Source organism: Manis pentadactyla, chromosome 2, assembly GCF_030020395.1.
Source record: "Manis pentadactyla isolate mManPen7 chromosome 2, mManPen7.hap1, whole genome shotgun sequence".
Lineage (NCBI taxonomy): Eukaryota > Metazoa > Chordata > Mammalia > Pholidota > Manidae > Manis > Manis pentadactyla.
Genome location: NC_080020.1, coordinates 141,535,984 through 141,549,859, shown reverse-complemented (window position 1 = coordinate 141,549,859; position 13,876 = coordinate 141,535,984). Strand labels below are relative to the sequence as shown.

The following is a 13,876-nucleotide window of genomic DNA, read 5'->3' as shown; positions in this document are numbered from 1 at the left end:
GATGGACCCTGCCAACGTACAGCGCCCCGTGGATGATGGGCATGTGTTGTGGTGTTGGGACTTTGTGGAGGATGCTGCCTTGGCATGACCTCATGCTGTGACCTCATGCTGACCGCCCTCTCAGGAAGTGCTCTGTGCCCCGAAGTGTAGACAAGCCCAAAAGACAGCCCTGGACAACTGGGCTCTGCTGCCCGTGCCTGCGGCCGAGGGTCCAGGAGCGGATTCTGGTGGGGGTGTTTGCACCGAATGTTCACCAGGATGCACTCAGGCTCAGCTTCCTGGTGGAGGGCCTGGGCCTTAGTGTCAGCATGCTGGCCGGCTGCAGGACGTGCGCTGCCCCTATGACCCTGGGCAGAGCAGCGTCCCCAGGTGGAGTTGCTCCTTGTGGTGGTGGTGGGAGAAACGGGGCTGTCCCAACTGCGGTGGCTCTGCTGTCCAGCTCACATGGCTCTCCTCTGCTTCTGACGTTCCCTAGTAGAAAAGCACCCTGTGTGCCAAGTAACAGTGACAGAGGCAGGCCCGAGCCTGAGAACAGATGCAGCTCCTGCTCTGGGTGCTACCTGTCCTTGACACCAGGGATGGTCGCAGGGAGCAAGCACCTCCTTTCTCCAGTATTTTTCACAATTGGTAAAATAATTTCTGAAGGGAAGAAGAGAGATGAGTTGGCAGGCGTCCGTATGCAGACCCTGGCCTGGTCGGGCCCTGGGTGGAGGCTGGGATCTGCCTGGCAGCCTTAGGCTGTACTGCCCTGGCCTGATCTCTGGCTGGCCCAGTGTGTGACTGTGTTAGAGTCGGGCTTCCCGGGCACCGGTGGCTGCTCAGGCCAAGACCAGCTCTGGGAGCCTGCATTTTGCCAGAGTCCCTGTGCACTGGATGTTCCGCAGCCCTAGACCTTGGACCATGGTGGGGGGTTTCCTGGCTTGCCACTCAGGGGAACGTCTCTTTGAGTGTAAGTCATTTGCATCATTCTCGGCCATTCCTCCTGGCGTGGGATGTTATCCCACCTCACAGACATGGGCCTGTTGGCACCGAGCTCTCATAACCTGCCTAGGGACCCATGTCCAGAGGGCAGGGAGGTGACTCCCATGTGCCAGGCCCCCATGGGTCTGTGAGGTGTGACTGGCCCCACTGTGCCTGTCTCTGGGGACGAGGGACATGAGCACACTGGTGTCAGAAGACTGGTATCTTGTCGGAGCCTACTGGTCTTGGGCTGAAAGCTGGTGTCATTGTTCTGTCTCCACCACAGGTGTCTCCCAAACCGCTGTCTGCTGTGCTGCCTGGGAAGAACGCTGCCCTGGAGGCGGTGCTTCTGGAGGCGCTCCTCAACCTGGTTGACAGGTACTGGAGCGGCTACAAGTCCCTGCACAGCAATGAGATATTCCTTGGTGAGTTGGGACAGTGGGGGACCACCCACCTGTGGCACAAAGCAGTGTCTGTGCCGTGCCTTGCTGGACCCTCCTCGTTGGCCATTGCCACCCCCGCTGTGCTGCAGGGAGTATCCTGGCAGTCTTCCCCGCAGACGCCACGGGCCCTCCTGAGGCGGGGAGGCGCTGGGGAACCACGTGACCTGTGGCTGTGGGTTTGGGCAACAGGAGAGGCTTGTTGCCTGGGTTTGCCGGCAAGGCTGTTGTCAGGATCTGTTTTCACTTGGGAATTTTAAGAGATCAAAAATCTGCTGCTGTCTTCTCCGAATCCTCAGAAAATTTGATTGTGTGCAGGGCCCTGGATTTGCTGAACTTTGGGTGGGAATCACTTGGGGCCCAGAAGGTCCTTCCCCAGAGAGGACTTGGCCCCACTCCCTCCCACCTGTGCCCAGGTGCAAGAGTGCACTGGGAGCTCTGTCAGAGTCAGGGCCCAGACGCTGCATCCCTAGGTGGTTCTTCCTCCTGTAGCGGGTGCAGCCTCCAGTGTCCCAGTGGGAGCAGGGATTGCCATCATTCTCCTTCCTGGCATTCTCCTGGAATCGGCCCCCTGACAGGCTGGAGCCCCTGAATCCTCTCTGGGCCCGTGGGCTGCTCTGTGCCGTGCAGCCTGCTGCCCCCTGTGCTGGGGCTGGCAGACATTCGCAGCAGGAGTTTATGCTGCAGAGGACATGTGGCCACCAGGGCGCCCACCTACACCACCCTGGTCATCCTAACGGGTACCTTTGCTCTAGAATGAAACTTTTTCTGCCCTTCTCTGTCCCCATCCATGACTGGGGTAAAGAAACCTGAGTGAGGTGGCTTCAGTGGTGTTGGGGCCCCTTCACTGTCTCATGCTTATCTGTGTTTCTGAGGCATGTAGTCCAGGTCAGGATGTATAGACGTGTTTTGTTTACACTTCAGACTTATAACACAAATACAATGGTAATATTTTATTTTTACTCCTAGCTCAGGCAAGGCATATTTTGTCATCTGTTCAAGAATTTACAGCAACTCAGGACAACTCAACAATTATGAATGAGGAAATTTGCTCCCTAACTCTTGAGAAAAAGTCTTTGCAAAGTCACGTTGCTGAGCAGCAGAACAGCGTGAAAATGAGCGAGGTGCTGTCAGAGCTCAGCCATGCGCAGGAGGAGGTGGTAAGTCTCGCCTGTGTGCTGTTCGCATTTGTTCACAGACAGGGTGAAAGCACTGCTTTGACATCACAGACAGGACCTCTCGACTCTGCACTTCCCCATAGGCACTGCTGGGCAGCACTGGGCTCCCCTCTTGCCCTCTCAGGACCACAGAACCTCCTCCCACTGGGGCTGCCCCTCCCCCAGCAGCCCCCCAGAGGCCTTGCCCAGCAGTAATCCAGGCCCCAGTGACAGTGGTTTGCATGTGTCCCAGCTCTGCCCATCCTGGGCCTTCTCTTTGGAGAGACAGTGGCTGAAGCTGGGCTTGAGGTGGGGTGTTTATGGCCCCAGTGTTCCCTGGCTCAGGCTCCCCAGACCTCTAGTGAGGGAGGCTCCAGCTAGCCCTGTGATCTAGGGTCTCTGCTCTGCCTGCCTGCACCAGTCCCAGGTCCAGGGATGCCCTGTGGCCTTGAGGGCACTTCCACCAGGTGGCGCCCAAGGGCAGCCAGAGCCAACACAGCTGGGACCTGGCAGCAGGGTCCAAGGTGCTCGACCTTTGTAACATCACTCTGAGACCATCGTGCATAAATGCCTACATTAATGGAGAAGAACGACCTCAAAGAAATAACCCAGCTTTACACCTCAAGAAACTAGAAGGACAGGTTAAACCCAGAGTTAGCAGAAGAAAGAAGTAACAAAGGTCAGAACAGAAATAGAGAATTAGAAAACCAATAGAAAGAAAGGAATGAAACTGAGCTGGGTTTTTGAAAAACTATACAAAATTAGTAAGCCCTTAGCTAGACTGAGAAAAAGAAGACTTATTAAATCAGAAATGATAGAGGAGACATTATAAAGGATGCTTCAGAAATTACAAAAGATCGTTAGAGACTATTAGGAGTGATTTCATGTGAACATACTGGACAACCTTGGAGAAATAAATTCCTAGAAACATATGACCTGTCAAGACTGTGTATCAAGAAACAAACTCCAACAAATCATTGACAATGAGGAGATGAACAGTAATCTAAAACCTCTCGACAAACGGCCAGGACCGGATGGCTTCCCAGCTGAATGCTACCAGATATTCAGAGAAAATTAATGCTGATCCTTAAAAATCCTCCCAGAGAATAGGAGTAGAGAGTATACTTTCAAACTCATTTTATGAAGTCATATCACCCTGATACCAAAGCCAAAGATATAAGAAATCTACAGGCCAAAATCTCTGATGAATATGGATGTAACAGTTCTCAAAATATTAGCAAACTGGATTCAACAACACATCAAAAAGATTATACACCATGACCAAGTGGGATTTTCCCCTGGAATGCAAGGTTGTTTTAACACATGCAAATTATATACCACATTAACAGATTGAAAAATAAAAACCACACAGTCGTCTTCACAGATGTAGGGAAAGTTTTTGACAAAATTCAACATTTGTTTATGATTTAAGAAACTCTCAACAAAATAGGTATATGAGAAAATTTCCTCAATACTATAAAAAGCCCATTATGCAAAGCTCACAGCTAACAAAATCCATGGGGTAAAACTGCTTTCCCCTGAGATCCAGTACAAGACAAGCAAGGGTTTCCACTCTTGCAGCTTCTATTTAGCATAGTACTGGCAGTTCAAGTAAGAGAAGACAAACAGGAAAAAAGAGTGAAAGGTATTCAGACTGGAAAGGAAGAAGAAAAATTACCTCTGTTTGCAGGTAACATGATCCTGTATGTGAGAAACCATAAAGATTCCACACAAAAACCTGTTAGAACTAAGAAATTCAGTGAAGCTGCAGGATACAAAATCAATGTAACAAAAATCAGTTGTGTGTCTTTACACCAATTATTTATCTGTAAAGAAAGCCAAGGAAACAATCCCATTTATGAAAGCATCAAAAAGATTAAAATATTCAGGAATAAATTTAACCAAAGAGATTAAAAATCTTTACACTGAAACTATAAAATATTGATGAAAGTAATTGAAGACAAAAATAAGTTAATATTGTTAAAATTTCCACATTACCCAAAGCAATATACAGATTCAGTGCAATCCCTATAAAAATTCCAATGGCATTTTTCAGAGAAAACAATTTTCACAATTCTAAAATTCATATAATTACTTTTTTTGTAATTTGTATTTTTTCCTAGTTTCACAAAAGACCCTGACTAGCCAGAGCAGTCCTGCAAAGACCAAAGCTGGAGGCCTCAAGCTCTCACATTTCAAACTATATTACAAAGCTATAGGAATCAAAACAAGTAAGACCAGTGACACGGAACAGAGCCCAGAAACAAACCCACACATATGTGGTCAACTAATTTTTGACAGACACAAAAAACATAGAACAGGGGAAGGGACATGATAAATGGTGTTGGACAAACTGGACAGCCACATGCAAAATAAAAATGAAACCGGACCCTCACCTTACACCATACACAAAAGTCAGGCCACTGGCTTCAAACTATAAGACATAAGGAAAAACTGTAAAAGTAAGGAAAAGGTTGGTGAGGCCTTGAGAATGGTTTTTTTTTGGGATTTGACACCAGAAGTACAGGTAATAAAAGCAAAAATAAACAAATGGGATGACATCAAACTAAAGTCTGTATAGTGAAGAAAACATTCTCAAAATGGAAAGGCCACCTACAGTTTGGGAGAAAGTATTTGCAAACTATGAATCTGATAAGGGGTTAATATCCACAATATATGAAGAACTAACATAACAACACAGCAAAAAAAAAAAAAAAAAAAGACCCTTATTAAAAAAATGGGCAAAGGACCTGAATAGGCATATTTCCAAAGAAGGCATACAGGTGGCTGAGAGGAACATGAAAAGGCTCCACATCACTAATCAGTAGTGAAATGCAAATCAAAATCACAGATACCATCCCACACCCATTAGGATAGGTCTTATCAAAAAAAGAAGAGATTAGAGTTGGTGAGGATGTGGAGAAAAGGGAACCCTAGTACACTGCTGGGGAGAATGTAAACTGGTGCAGCCACTGTGGAAAGCAGTATGGGGGTCCCACAAAGAAAAATAGAACTACTGCACAATCCAGCAACTCACTTCTGGGAATATACCCACAGGAAATGAAAACAGATTTCTGCACCCCCATGTTTATTGCAGCATTGTGAACAGCAGCCAAGATACAGAAGCAACCTAAGTGTCAGTGGAGGAACAGACAAACAACTGGTGGTGTATCCACACAATGGAGTATTATTTAACCATAAAAAAAAGGTGCAGATGAGCCTGGAGCATGTTATCCTGAGTGAGAGAAGTCAGACACACCACATGGTCTCACCTGGATGTGGAATCTGAGTCGAATACATAGAAGCAGAGAGTAGAACAGTGGCTACCGGCCGTGGGGAGGGGGGACAAGCTGTGCAGGATGAGTAAGCCCAGGGATCTATTGCATAGTGTGAGGACCACAGTTAAATACTATATTGAATCTGAAAATTTGCTAAGAGAAGAAACTTCAGGTCCTCTCATTAACAAGAAAAAAATATTAACTGTGTTAATTAGCTTGACTGTAGTGGTAATTTCTGTGTGCTCATATCACACCTTAAAGGTATGTAATTTTTAATTTTAAGAAAGACCATTGTGTATTCATTGAAGTTTTTTACACTAATCATCTTGGTTGGGTTTTACTGTATGGAATCTGTTTAGGGGCTCTCCTTCTAAAAAGCCAGTGTACTTGGGCTATGTCACACTGTTGGGAGGCTGGGAGTTGCCCTCCTGGTCAGTCTGAGCTAGACACAAACCCCTCTGTGTTAGTTATTGCTGCAGAGCTCGTCACACCAAAATGCAGCCTCTTCAGACCATAAACACTTACTGCCTACGGTTTCAGGCAATCCCACAGTGGCCGAGCTGGGTGCGTCTGGCTTGGGTCTCGTGAGGTTGCCATCAGATTGTTGATGGGCTGAGGTCTCCGCTAATGGCCTGATGGGTGGGGATTCTCTGCCAGGCGGTCTCACAGGTGGTCCTGGCTCCGTGCCATGTGGGCCTCTCCACAGGCCACCAGAGGTCTGCACAACGTGGCGCATGCTGACCAGAGCGCACCTGAGTGGAAGACCGTCTTTTGTAACCTGTGCTTGAGTGACATGTCATCACTTCTGCTTCTTGATCGGCTAGGAGCTGGTCCCCAGGCCCAGCCCACCTGAGGGGCCCCAGGAGGTGGGAACACCCTTGGACCACCACAGCCGCCCCCTGCCTCACCTCCATCAGTCACCTCTTTGTAAAAGGGGAGTGAAACGGCCATAGGATTGCTGGGAAACAAGTATCTGAAACAGTCTGGTACATACTCTATAAGAAGCTGCTACTTTCAAGATCCCATACAAAGCATATTTTGAGAAAAAGATGGAAAACAGTGAAGTGATACGGGCAGCCTCTAGCATTTAAACGCTCTGTGGTCAGCTATACGTACAAGTGACTCTTCCTTCCAGAAAGGGCTGGAGCCCTCAACACTGTTCTTGTGGTGGCCTTTGTCCCCCGACCTCCACTAGCACATCCATCCACAGGCTGCTGCTCGGCAGCTGCTGAGGGCCTCCCCTCAGCTCCAAGGATGGGTAGGAGCCACACTGCCCTCCTGCAGGGAGGCCACCTGCCCAGATGGAGCACAAAGCCCCAGGGCTGCCTGGGCTTTTGCCCAAGAAGTGAGCCTGCAGGGGCTAGCCCTTGCTCCTGCTCTTGGGAAGGGAGGAGGACCAGGATGTGGTGACCACGGGGCCTTCCTGGGGCAGCCGGGCTCGAGCAGCCACTGCCTCTGTGCCCTCACCTTTGGGCCTGGGGGTGGGGTCCTCTCCAGGGTTGCTGCTTCAGCCTGGGTAGGCAGGTGAGCTGCTGTCACACAGAGACTCAGCAGTTATGATGGGAGGAAGGGAACCAGGATCTGGTGATGTCAAAAGGTTTCATTGAGTTTTCTATGCATTTTATGCAGTTTGATGTGTCTGTCCTAACTGTGTTTTCCTGTGTCCTTAGGGTGACTTGAGGCAACATTTACACAAATGTTTGGAGGAGAACAATAGCTTAAAGTCTCTTTTGTTCAGTATGAAAGAGGAAGTAAGAAATGCAGATGCCTCGGCCACATTAAACTTGCAGATCACTGGTGAGTTCACAGCATATTTGGCAACATTTGGTGAGACGCAGGTGTTCACATGCTCCTGTGTAGACTCCGTTCTCAGTCAGTCCAGGATTCAGAATCAGACCACAGACTGTGTGCGACATGGGGCGGGAGCCCCAGCCCCAGCTGAAGCAGGACCTGCTGAGTCTCAGAGCTCAGGCACCGTCCCGTGGTCATAGGCTGTGGCCCAGGCTCAGCCAGCCTGGCTGCTTCCAAGTGTTTAGACTGACCGTGCAGCTGCCCAGCCTTCTCTCATGCAGGTGCAGTGGGCTTTCTTCTCAGCCACTGTCCATTGCAGACCCAGGGCCCTGTCCTCTTTCCACTTCCTCCAATTCTGTTTTGCTGTGTACAGTCGGTATTTTGGGCTCAGAGGCCAGGTGACGATGTGGTGGACCGGCGGTGTGGCTGCTGTCCATGGCCACCCTGTGTGGGTGGGTGCTGTCTCTGGGAGGTTCTCACTTCTGGAAGGAGACAGGTGGAGCATCTTTTCCCATTTTTACCTCCCAGGGCTCTGAAAACTTTCTTAAAGGGACAGAGAGTAAATATTTTAGAGCGTGTAGCCTCCACCCCACGAGCTCAGTGTGGCCTTTGTTGAGCAAACACAGCATGGATGACAGCAGCCTGCCCTCTGCGGGGCGTGTGAGGCTGCTCCAGCGAGTGGCCAGGGCTCTCTGTGTATCCTACTCAGAAGCTTTCCCGCCCCCGCTGGGATGCGGTGGTCACGGTGGCGTGGGCTCCTTCTGGCCCAGCCTCTGCTCTGTGTGCAGTTTTTCTTGGTTGCAGATCATGGCCTGCGTTAAGCTGTGTCCTCACTGACGTCCTGATCCTTACCTGGGCAACCCCTCGTTTCTTGTATCATCTCCTTTCTGTCTTCAGCTCGGGACAGTCGTGTAGGTCCGGTCTGCACTGGGCGTGGCTTCTGCTGTCTGAGGGTGGCCACCGTGCCTGTGCAGCCACTTTAGGTGGAGTTTGCCCTCAGCACCTCTCTGTTCATCTCCTGGGAGCAGGGGCTGAGCTTTCCTGCCCTCACGTTAGGATGGGGCCTGCCAGGGGCTCCAGGCCTGTCCCAGCCAGCGTTTCTCTGCAGCACAGCCTGTTCTAGAAAGGACCCTCATTCCACTTGCCAGACGGGCCTGTCCAAGCACGTGCTTCCCCTTGTGTCCAGACCCGGCATCAAGTCCAGGGTCATCTGGGCTCCAGGGCATGGAATGAACTGCACCAAACCTGCTTCTCCCTCAGGACTGCAGGCCGGTGTGAAGAAGCTGTCTGGGGAGATGGCGGAGCTGAGGCAGCACCTGGAGCATTACGACAAGATCCAGGAGCTCGTTGGGATGCTGCAGGAGAGTCACAGGTGCTGCCAGGAGGGGGGCAGGGGCGCCCTGCGGTGGCCCGAGCAGTGATGAGAGAGGGTGACCTTAGAAGGTGTAGATGCCACCTTTACTCCCTGGCTGTGCAGGGGCAGGGCTTATGTGCTGGCCTGGGGTGGGGGCTGGGTGTGGCAGGTAAGGTGCCGTGGGCCTGGTGGTGGTGCAGGGAGTGCCCTGTGGCCAGTGAGGAGGGAGCCACCGCACTTGCCTGCCCTTCCCTCTCCCCACATGCCCACCCGGCCCTGCCCACCTCCTTGGCTGGGGCCCCCACAGGTCCCCTGGGTCTGGGTTCCTTGCAGTCATAGCTGGAGCCCAGCTGTGACCTTTGGAGTTTGAGGGCCACAGCAGACCCCACAGACCCACGTGTGCGAGGCCAGAGTGGGAGAGGTGCTGGGCAGCGGCTAGCAAGGCAGGGCTACAAGAGGTGCTGCATGACAGGCGTGATGTGGACAAGCCGGGCCCCAGAAGGCAGTGCTGGTTCACCCCACTCTGGGCTTCTGTCTGGCCAGTGGCTGTTCCGGTGGTCCAGGCACACAGGTCACTAGGGAAAATGGCCCTATGTTTGTCTCTCTTGTGGTGCCACAGTGTCCTTGAGTCATTGCTGAGTCAGGGGGCAGGGCCATCTGGAAGTGACAGAGGTGGCTGAATTCCCCTTTCCAAAACCCTTTCTAAAATCACAAACGGTCAACATCAGAAATCAGGGCTTCAGTTACAAGAGGGCTCTTCACGCATGACCAGGGATTAGATGTGTTTCAGTCTTGGGGCCTTGTCCAGAATTAGCCTGTCGTTTGGCTGCCCACAAAAATTGTGATGGGCTCCGCAAACCGTGTGCTCTGGAGGACTAAGGGTCCCCGCGTTCACCTGAAGGGTGTCATTCGGCCCCTTGGTGCTGAGTGGCGCCTGTGGGCTGCTGATGGTGAGGGGTCGAGTCAGCCCCAGGTGTAGGCAGGTGGGCTGTAGCCAGAGGGACGCTGGAGGGGCCAGGCTTTGGGCCGTGGGCATGGCGGGAGAGAAGGGTGCTGCACTGAGGCACCCGCCTGTCTCCCCAGCTCCCTGGTCAGCACCAATGAGCACCTCCTGCAGGAGCTGGGCCAGGCCCGCGTCCAGCACAGGGCCGAGGCGGAGCAGCTTCACTGGAGCTACAGGAAGCTCAGGAAGACCATGGCCCTGTTCCCGCGCAGCAGGGACAGCAGCGCTGGGCGTGTCCTGGGCTCCCCTCCAGGCTCTGCCGGCTGAGGGTCTCCCACCTCCGTCCCTTCTGTTGGTAATTACCTTGTGAGTTTTGAAAGGTATTCAGGGCTGGTAGCTCAGTTTTCTAGAACATCTGCAAAGACAGGATTAACCGAAGCCCTTTGTTAATCTGCTTGACATGTTCTAAGATGAGCAGATGAATTTTTCATCACATATCTTCAGATAAAGAATATGCAGTATTTTTCTGCCTAATGTGAAAGAGCTATAATGGTGATGAAAGACTTTGTATAAAAAGCAATCCTAATTTAATAAAGTAATATATTGTTCTGACAAGTGGGTCTCTATAAATCATAGCTGAGATTCTCATTGAATTGTTACCAAACACCGCCCCAAGGCTTAGGAGCAGGAACAGCTAAGTTCCCAGACTTAGAAGTCATACAATTGTGGGAAACAAAAAGTACTGTCCTTTGCTGTGAACACCCTGCAGTAGGGTGCCTGCCTCAGCCCTGCCTGGTTCTCTCCTGCTTGCAGTGCCGTTCTGAAAATGATGTCATGACAGGCATAAAATTAGATTTTTAGTTTGGAAACTTCATATCTTATATAATACTTGCTTTCTTTGGTAAAATAAAAGTAATTTAAAAAAACGTTTAAGATGTAACAACAGCAGGTCTAGAAGAGAATTCTCTGGTGATGTGTGTGTCTGGGGAGGTCCAAGGGGCGCCTGCCACCCCAGGGGTCTTAGGGGGGATCTCTGGGCCACGAGCTCCTTCTGTGTATCCAGCATCACTGGCTTTTGCAATTTAGCCAGTGAATGTGTCTCCAGATGTAGTTTGGGGGGGTTCTTTCATCATCAGATCATTTCTTTATTTGAAGGATTTTAGTATTGATCCATTTTAAGCTTGTAGAAAATGGTCACCATGCTCTTTGTTTCTCTTTCGATTTTATTGAGCTTCTTGGACTCATGAGTTTATATTTTCAATCAAATTTGGAAAAGTTTGGCCACCACTTAACAGTTCTTGTTTGACCCATGCCTCCCTCCAGGGCCTCCAGGTGCACACGTGCCAGGCCACTGACAGGCCCCGCAGGTTGCTGCCCCGCTTAGCCTTGGCGCCCCCCTTTGCATCGTCTCCTGCCTGCCGCAGAGTTCCGGGCTTTCTTCTGCACGCCTAACCTGTGGCTAAGCCTGTGTTGGGAATTTCTGTTTCAGAAGCTACATAATTTTTGGTTATAAAATTCCATGTGTTTCTTTTTTTACTGAGATTTTGTTTCCCATTATGTTTCCCTGAATCCCTTAACCACATTGCAACAGCTTCACTGTCAGTAATGTCAAACCTCTCCACTGGGCTGACCTTCTTGCAGTGGAGGGGACCCTTGGCTGGTCTGAGTCTTCACGAATGGTCACAGTCCTTAGTATCTTTGTTCCCAAGGGTATAACATACAGGTTTTATGTAGACAGCTTTCATCCGGTTAAAGAGGCTCCTTCTATTGTTAATTTGCTGAGAATTTTTCATCATAAATGGATGAATCTTATCAGATACTCTTTCTGCCAACTACTGAGACGACCATGTGATTTTTCTCCTTTTTTCTGTTAATGAGGTGCAGTACAATAATTTGCTTGTGTAAAAATGACCTCAGGTTTCTCGGTTAACGACTTAGTAATGGTGGGTTTCCTTTACACACACGCTGTGTGGCTTGGTGTCACTTCGCCCAAGATTCTGTACCCCAGGGTCACCACTCAACGTCTGGCTTTGGGCGATGTCTTATATCCCTGGGGCCTTGATCCCCTCATTCGTAGGGCAGCAATAGTAGGATGTGCCACCCCTGTGCCGGGGTGAGGGTTGTGTGAGCTACTGTTAATGAGGCTGTAGGACTGTGTCTGCCCAGTAGGCAGTGTGAAATCATTTCCTCTAATAACAGGAGTTAGATTCTGTCTTTATGGGCCATACTGGTGTATGATTTTTCTGGATGTGGCTGTTCCCGTGTGCACTGTTACACTGTCCTTAAGGGTTCATTTGTGCATCTCTGTCTTTTCCAGGAGAATTTATACTCAAGTGTAACTATTACTACACTGAATATTTGGTGGAACTCGCTGATGAGGTCCTTTGTGCCTGGAGTTTCTCTGTGGGGAGACTTTGATGACTAATTTGGCGTAATTGATGGCTACAGGATGTGGCAGAACCTGTTCTCACAGACTAGCCTCCCCTGTAGCTGGTTGGGGCCACGTGACTGGTTCTGAGCCTCGGAGCTGAGGTGTGTCATCTCAGCATGTCCCTGTCTTTGGGGGCCTTGCTGGCTTCACCACGTGAGCCGGGAGCCTGTTTTCTCTTCCCTCCTTGGGCCCAGTTGAACCTTGTGTGAGTGAGAAATAACTTTCATGTCTGGCACTGAGGTGTTGGGGTTTTCCTGGATGACTGGTGTTTGGCTGCCCCAAGTCATGCAGTTATGTGGGCTTTCCATGTTTTCTTGAGTTAGTTTTCGCTAGTTACAGATCTCCAGGAATTTGTTCCTACAGCCTGATCTTCCAATTTTTGGCTTAACAATCTTTTAATGGCATTTAAATAGCTTTGGCATTTAAATAGCTTTAGCACATGAAGTGTGGCGCCCGTCCCCACCTCGCCATTTAGGCGAGCGGATGCCATGAGGGAGAGGCGCCGTCACAGTGGCGTCAGGCTCTCCCTCGGCTTGTGGGCCCAGGAACCCCCTCTTCCTGCCTCTTGACGGGCGTCTCCTGAGGCCACAGCTCGAGTCTGGTTGTGGCCCCAAGGCCGCCCTGCTCCTGTGTCCACCCACTGCGAAGTCAGCCTCCACGGAGTCCTCCCGGCCCCCTGCCTCCCAGCCTCCCTCCCCGCCTCCCTGCGTCTACTTCCTTTTCGTCAGTCCCACCCGAAGTCCCGTCCCCTCAACTGGTCCTTCCAGAGCCAGTGTGGCCTCGCCTCCCTTCATTTCCCTGCCCTCTCCTGTCGTCAGCCACGCTGAGTCACTGACACATTCAGCGTAAATGTTTATTTATTCAGGTTCCCTTCCTGCTTTCTCCTCTTCCGTCAGCTGATGTAATCAATACGTTTCATTTTAAATGTTATCTCATTTTGTGCTGTTTGTCCTATTTCTGTGATGTTTTCCCCTCTCTACTGTTGCTATTTTTAGATTATCTTCCAGCCTTTTCACCTCCACTGGCCCCAGGTGTGTGCGTGTGTGTCTGGTCAGTGCCTGTCCCCCGATGCCACAGCTGTGCATGGGGCTCCCTGAGTAGCCCCCCAGCTTCATGTGATGCTCCCAAACGCTCCGCTGAGCTCTCACCCCCAGGAAGCGCGTCTCCGTGCCCGTGGCTCTGGACTCTTTTTCTTCACTCCTCACTTCTGCATCTCACACATTCCGTCTGTGACCACTTTTCTTCTGCATTTAGGATTTCTTTTAATGTCTGCTGGTGGAAATTCCCTTGTCATAGTCTAAAAATGCCTTTATTTTATCTTCATGTTTTGAGTATTTCACAGGAGCTGGATCCCAGGTTGGCACTGATTCAATGAGTTCTATCTTTGGGGTTGTGGCAGTGTGTAGTTAGCTCATGTCCTATCCCCTGAATCTGGACCCCACCCTGGGGCCACACCAGGTCTCCCACACGGCAGGTGGCCAGGTGGCCGGTGTACCTGTCCAAGCGAACAGCGCCCTTGGGG

The 13,876-nt window shown here is 50.6% G+C and overlaps 1 protein-coding gene across 1 annotated transcript in view; it reads left to right on the top strand.

The window, feature by feature from the left end:
* The window catches only part of CEP72 (centrosomal protein 72), a 45,816-nt gene extending 34,939 nt beyond the window's left edge, over positions 1-10,877 (top strand). The window contains exons 9-13 of the mRNA XM_057497516.1: positions 1,247-1,385; positions 2,370-2,560; positions 7,506-7,632; positions 8,887-8,998; positions 10,064-10,877. Coding sequence (XP_057353499.1) covers positions 1,247-1,385; positions 2,370-2,560; positions 7,506-7,632; positions 8,887-8,998; positions 10,064-10,250 — 756 coding nt within the window. The 3' untranslated portion in view covers positions 10,251-10,877. The remainder of the gene's footprint in view (positions 1-1,246; positions 1,386-2,369; positions 2,561-7,505; positions 7,633-8,886; positions 8,999-10,063) is intronic.
* Positions 10,878-13,876: the final 2,999 nt, after the last annotated feature.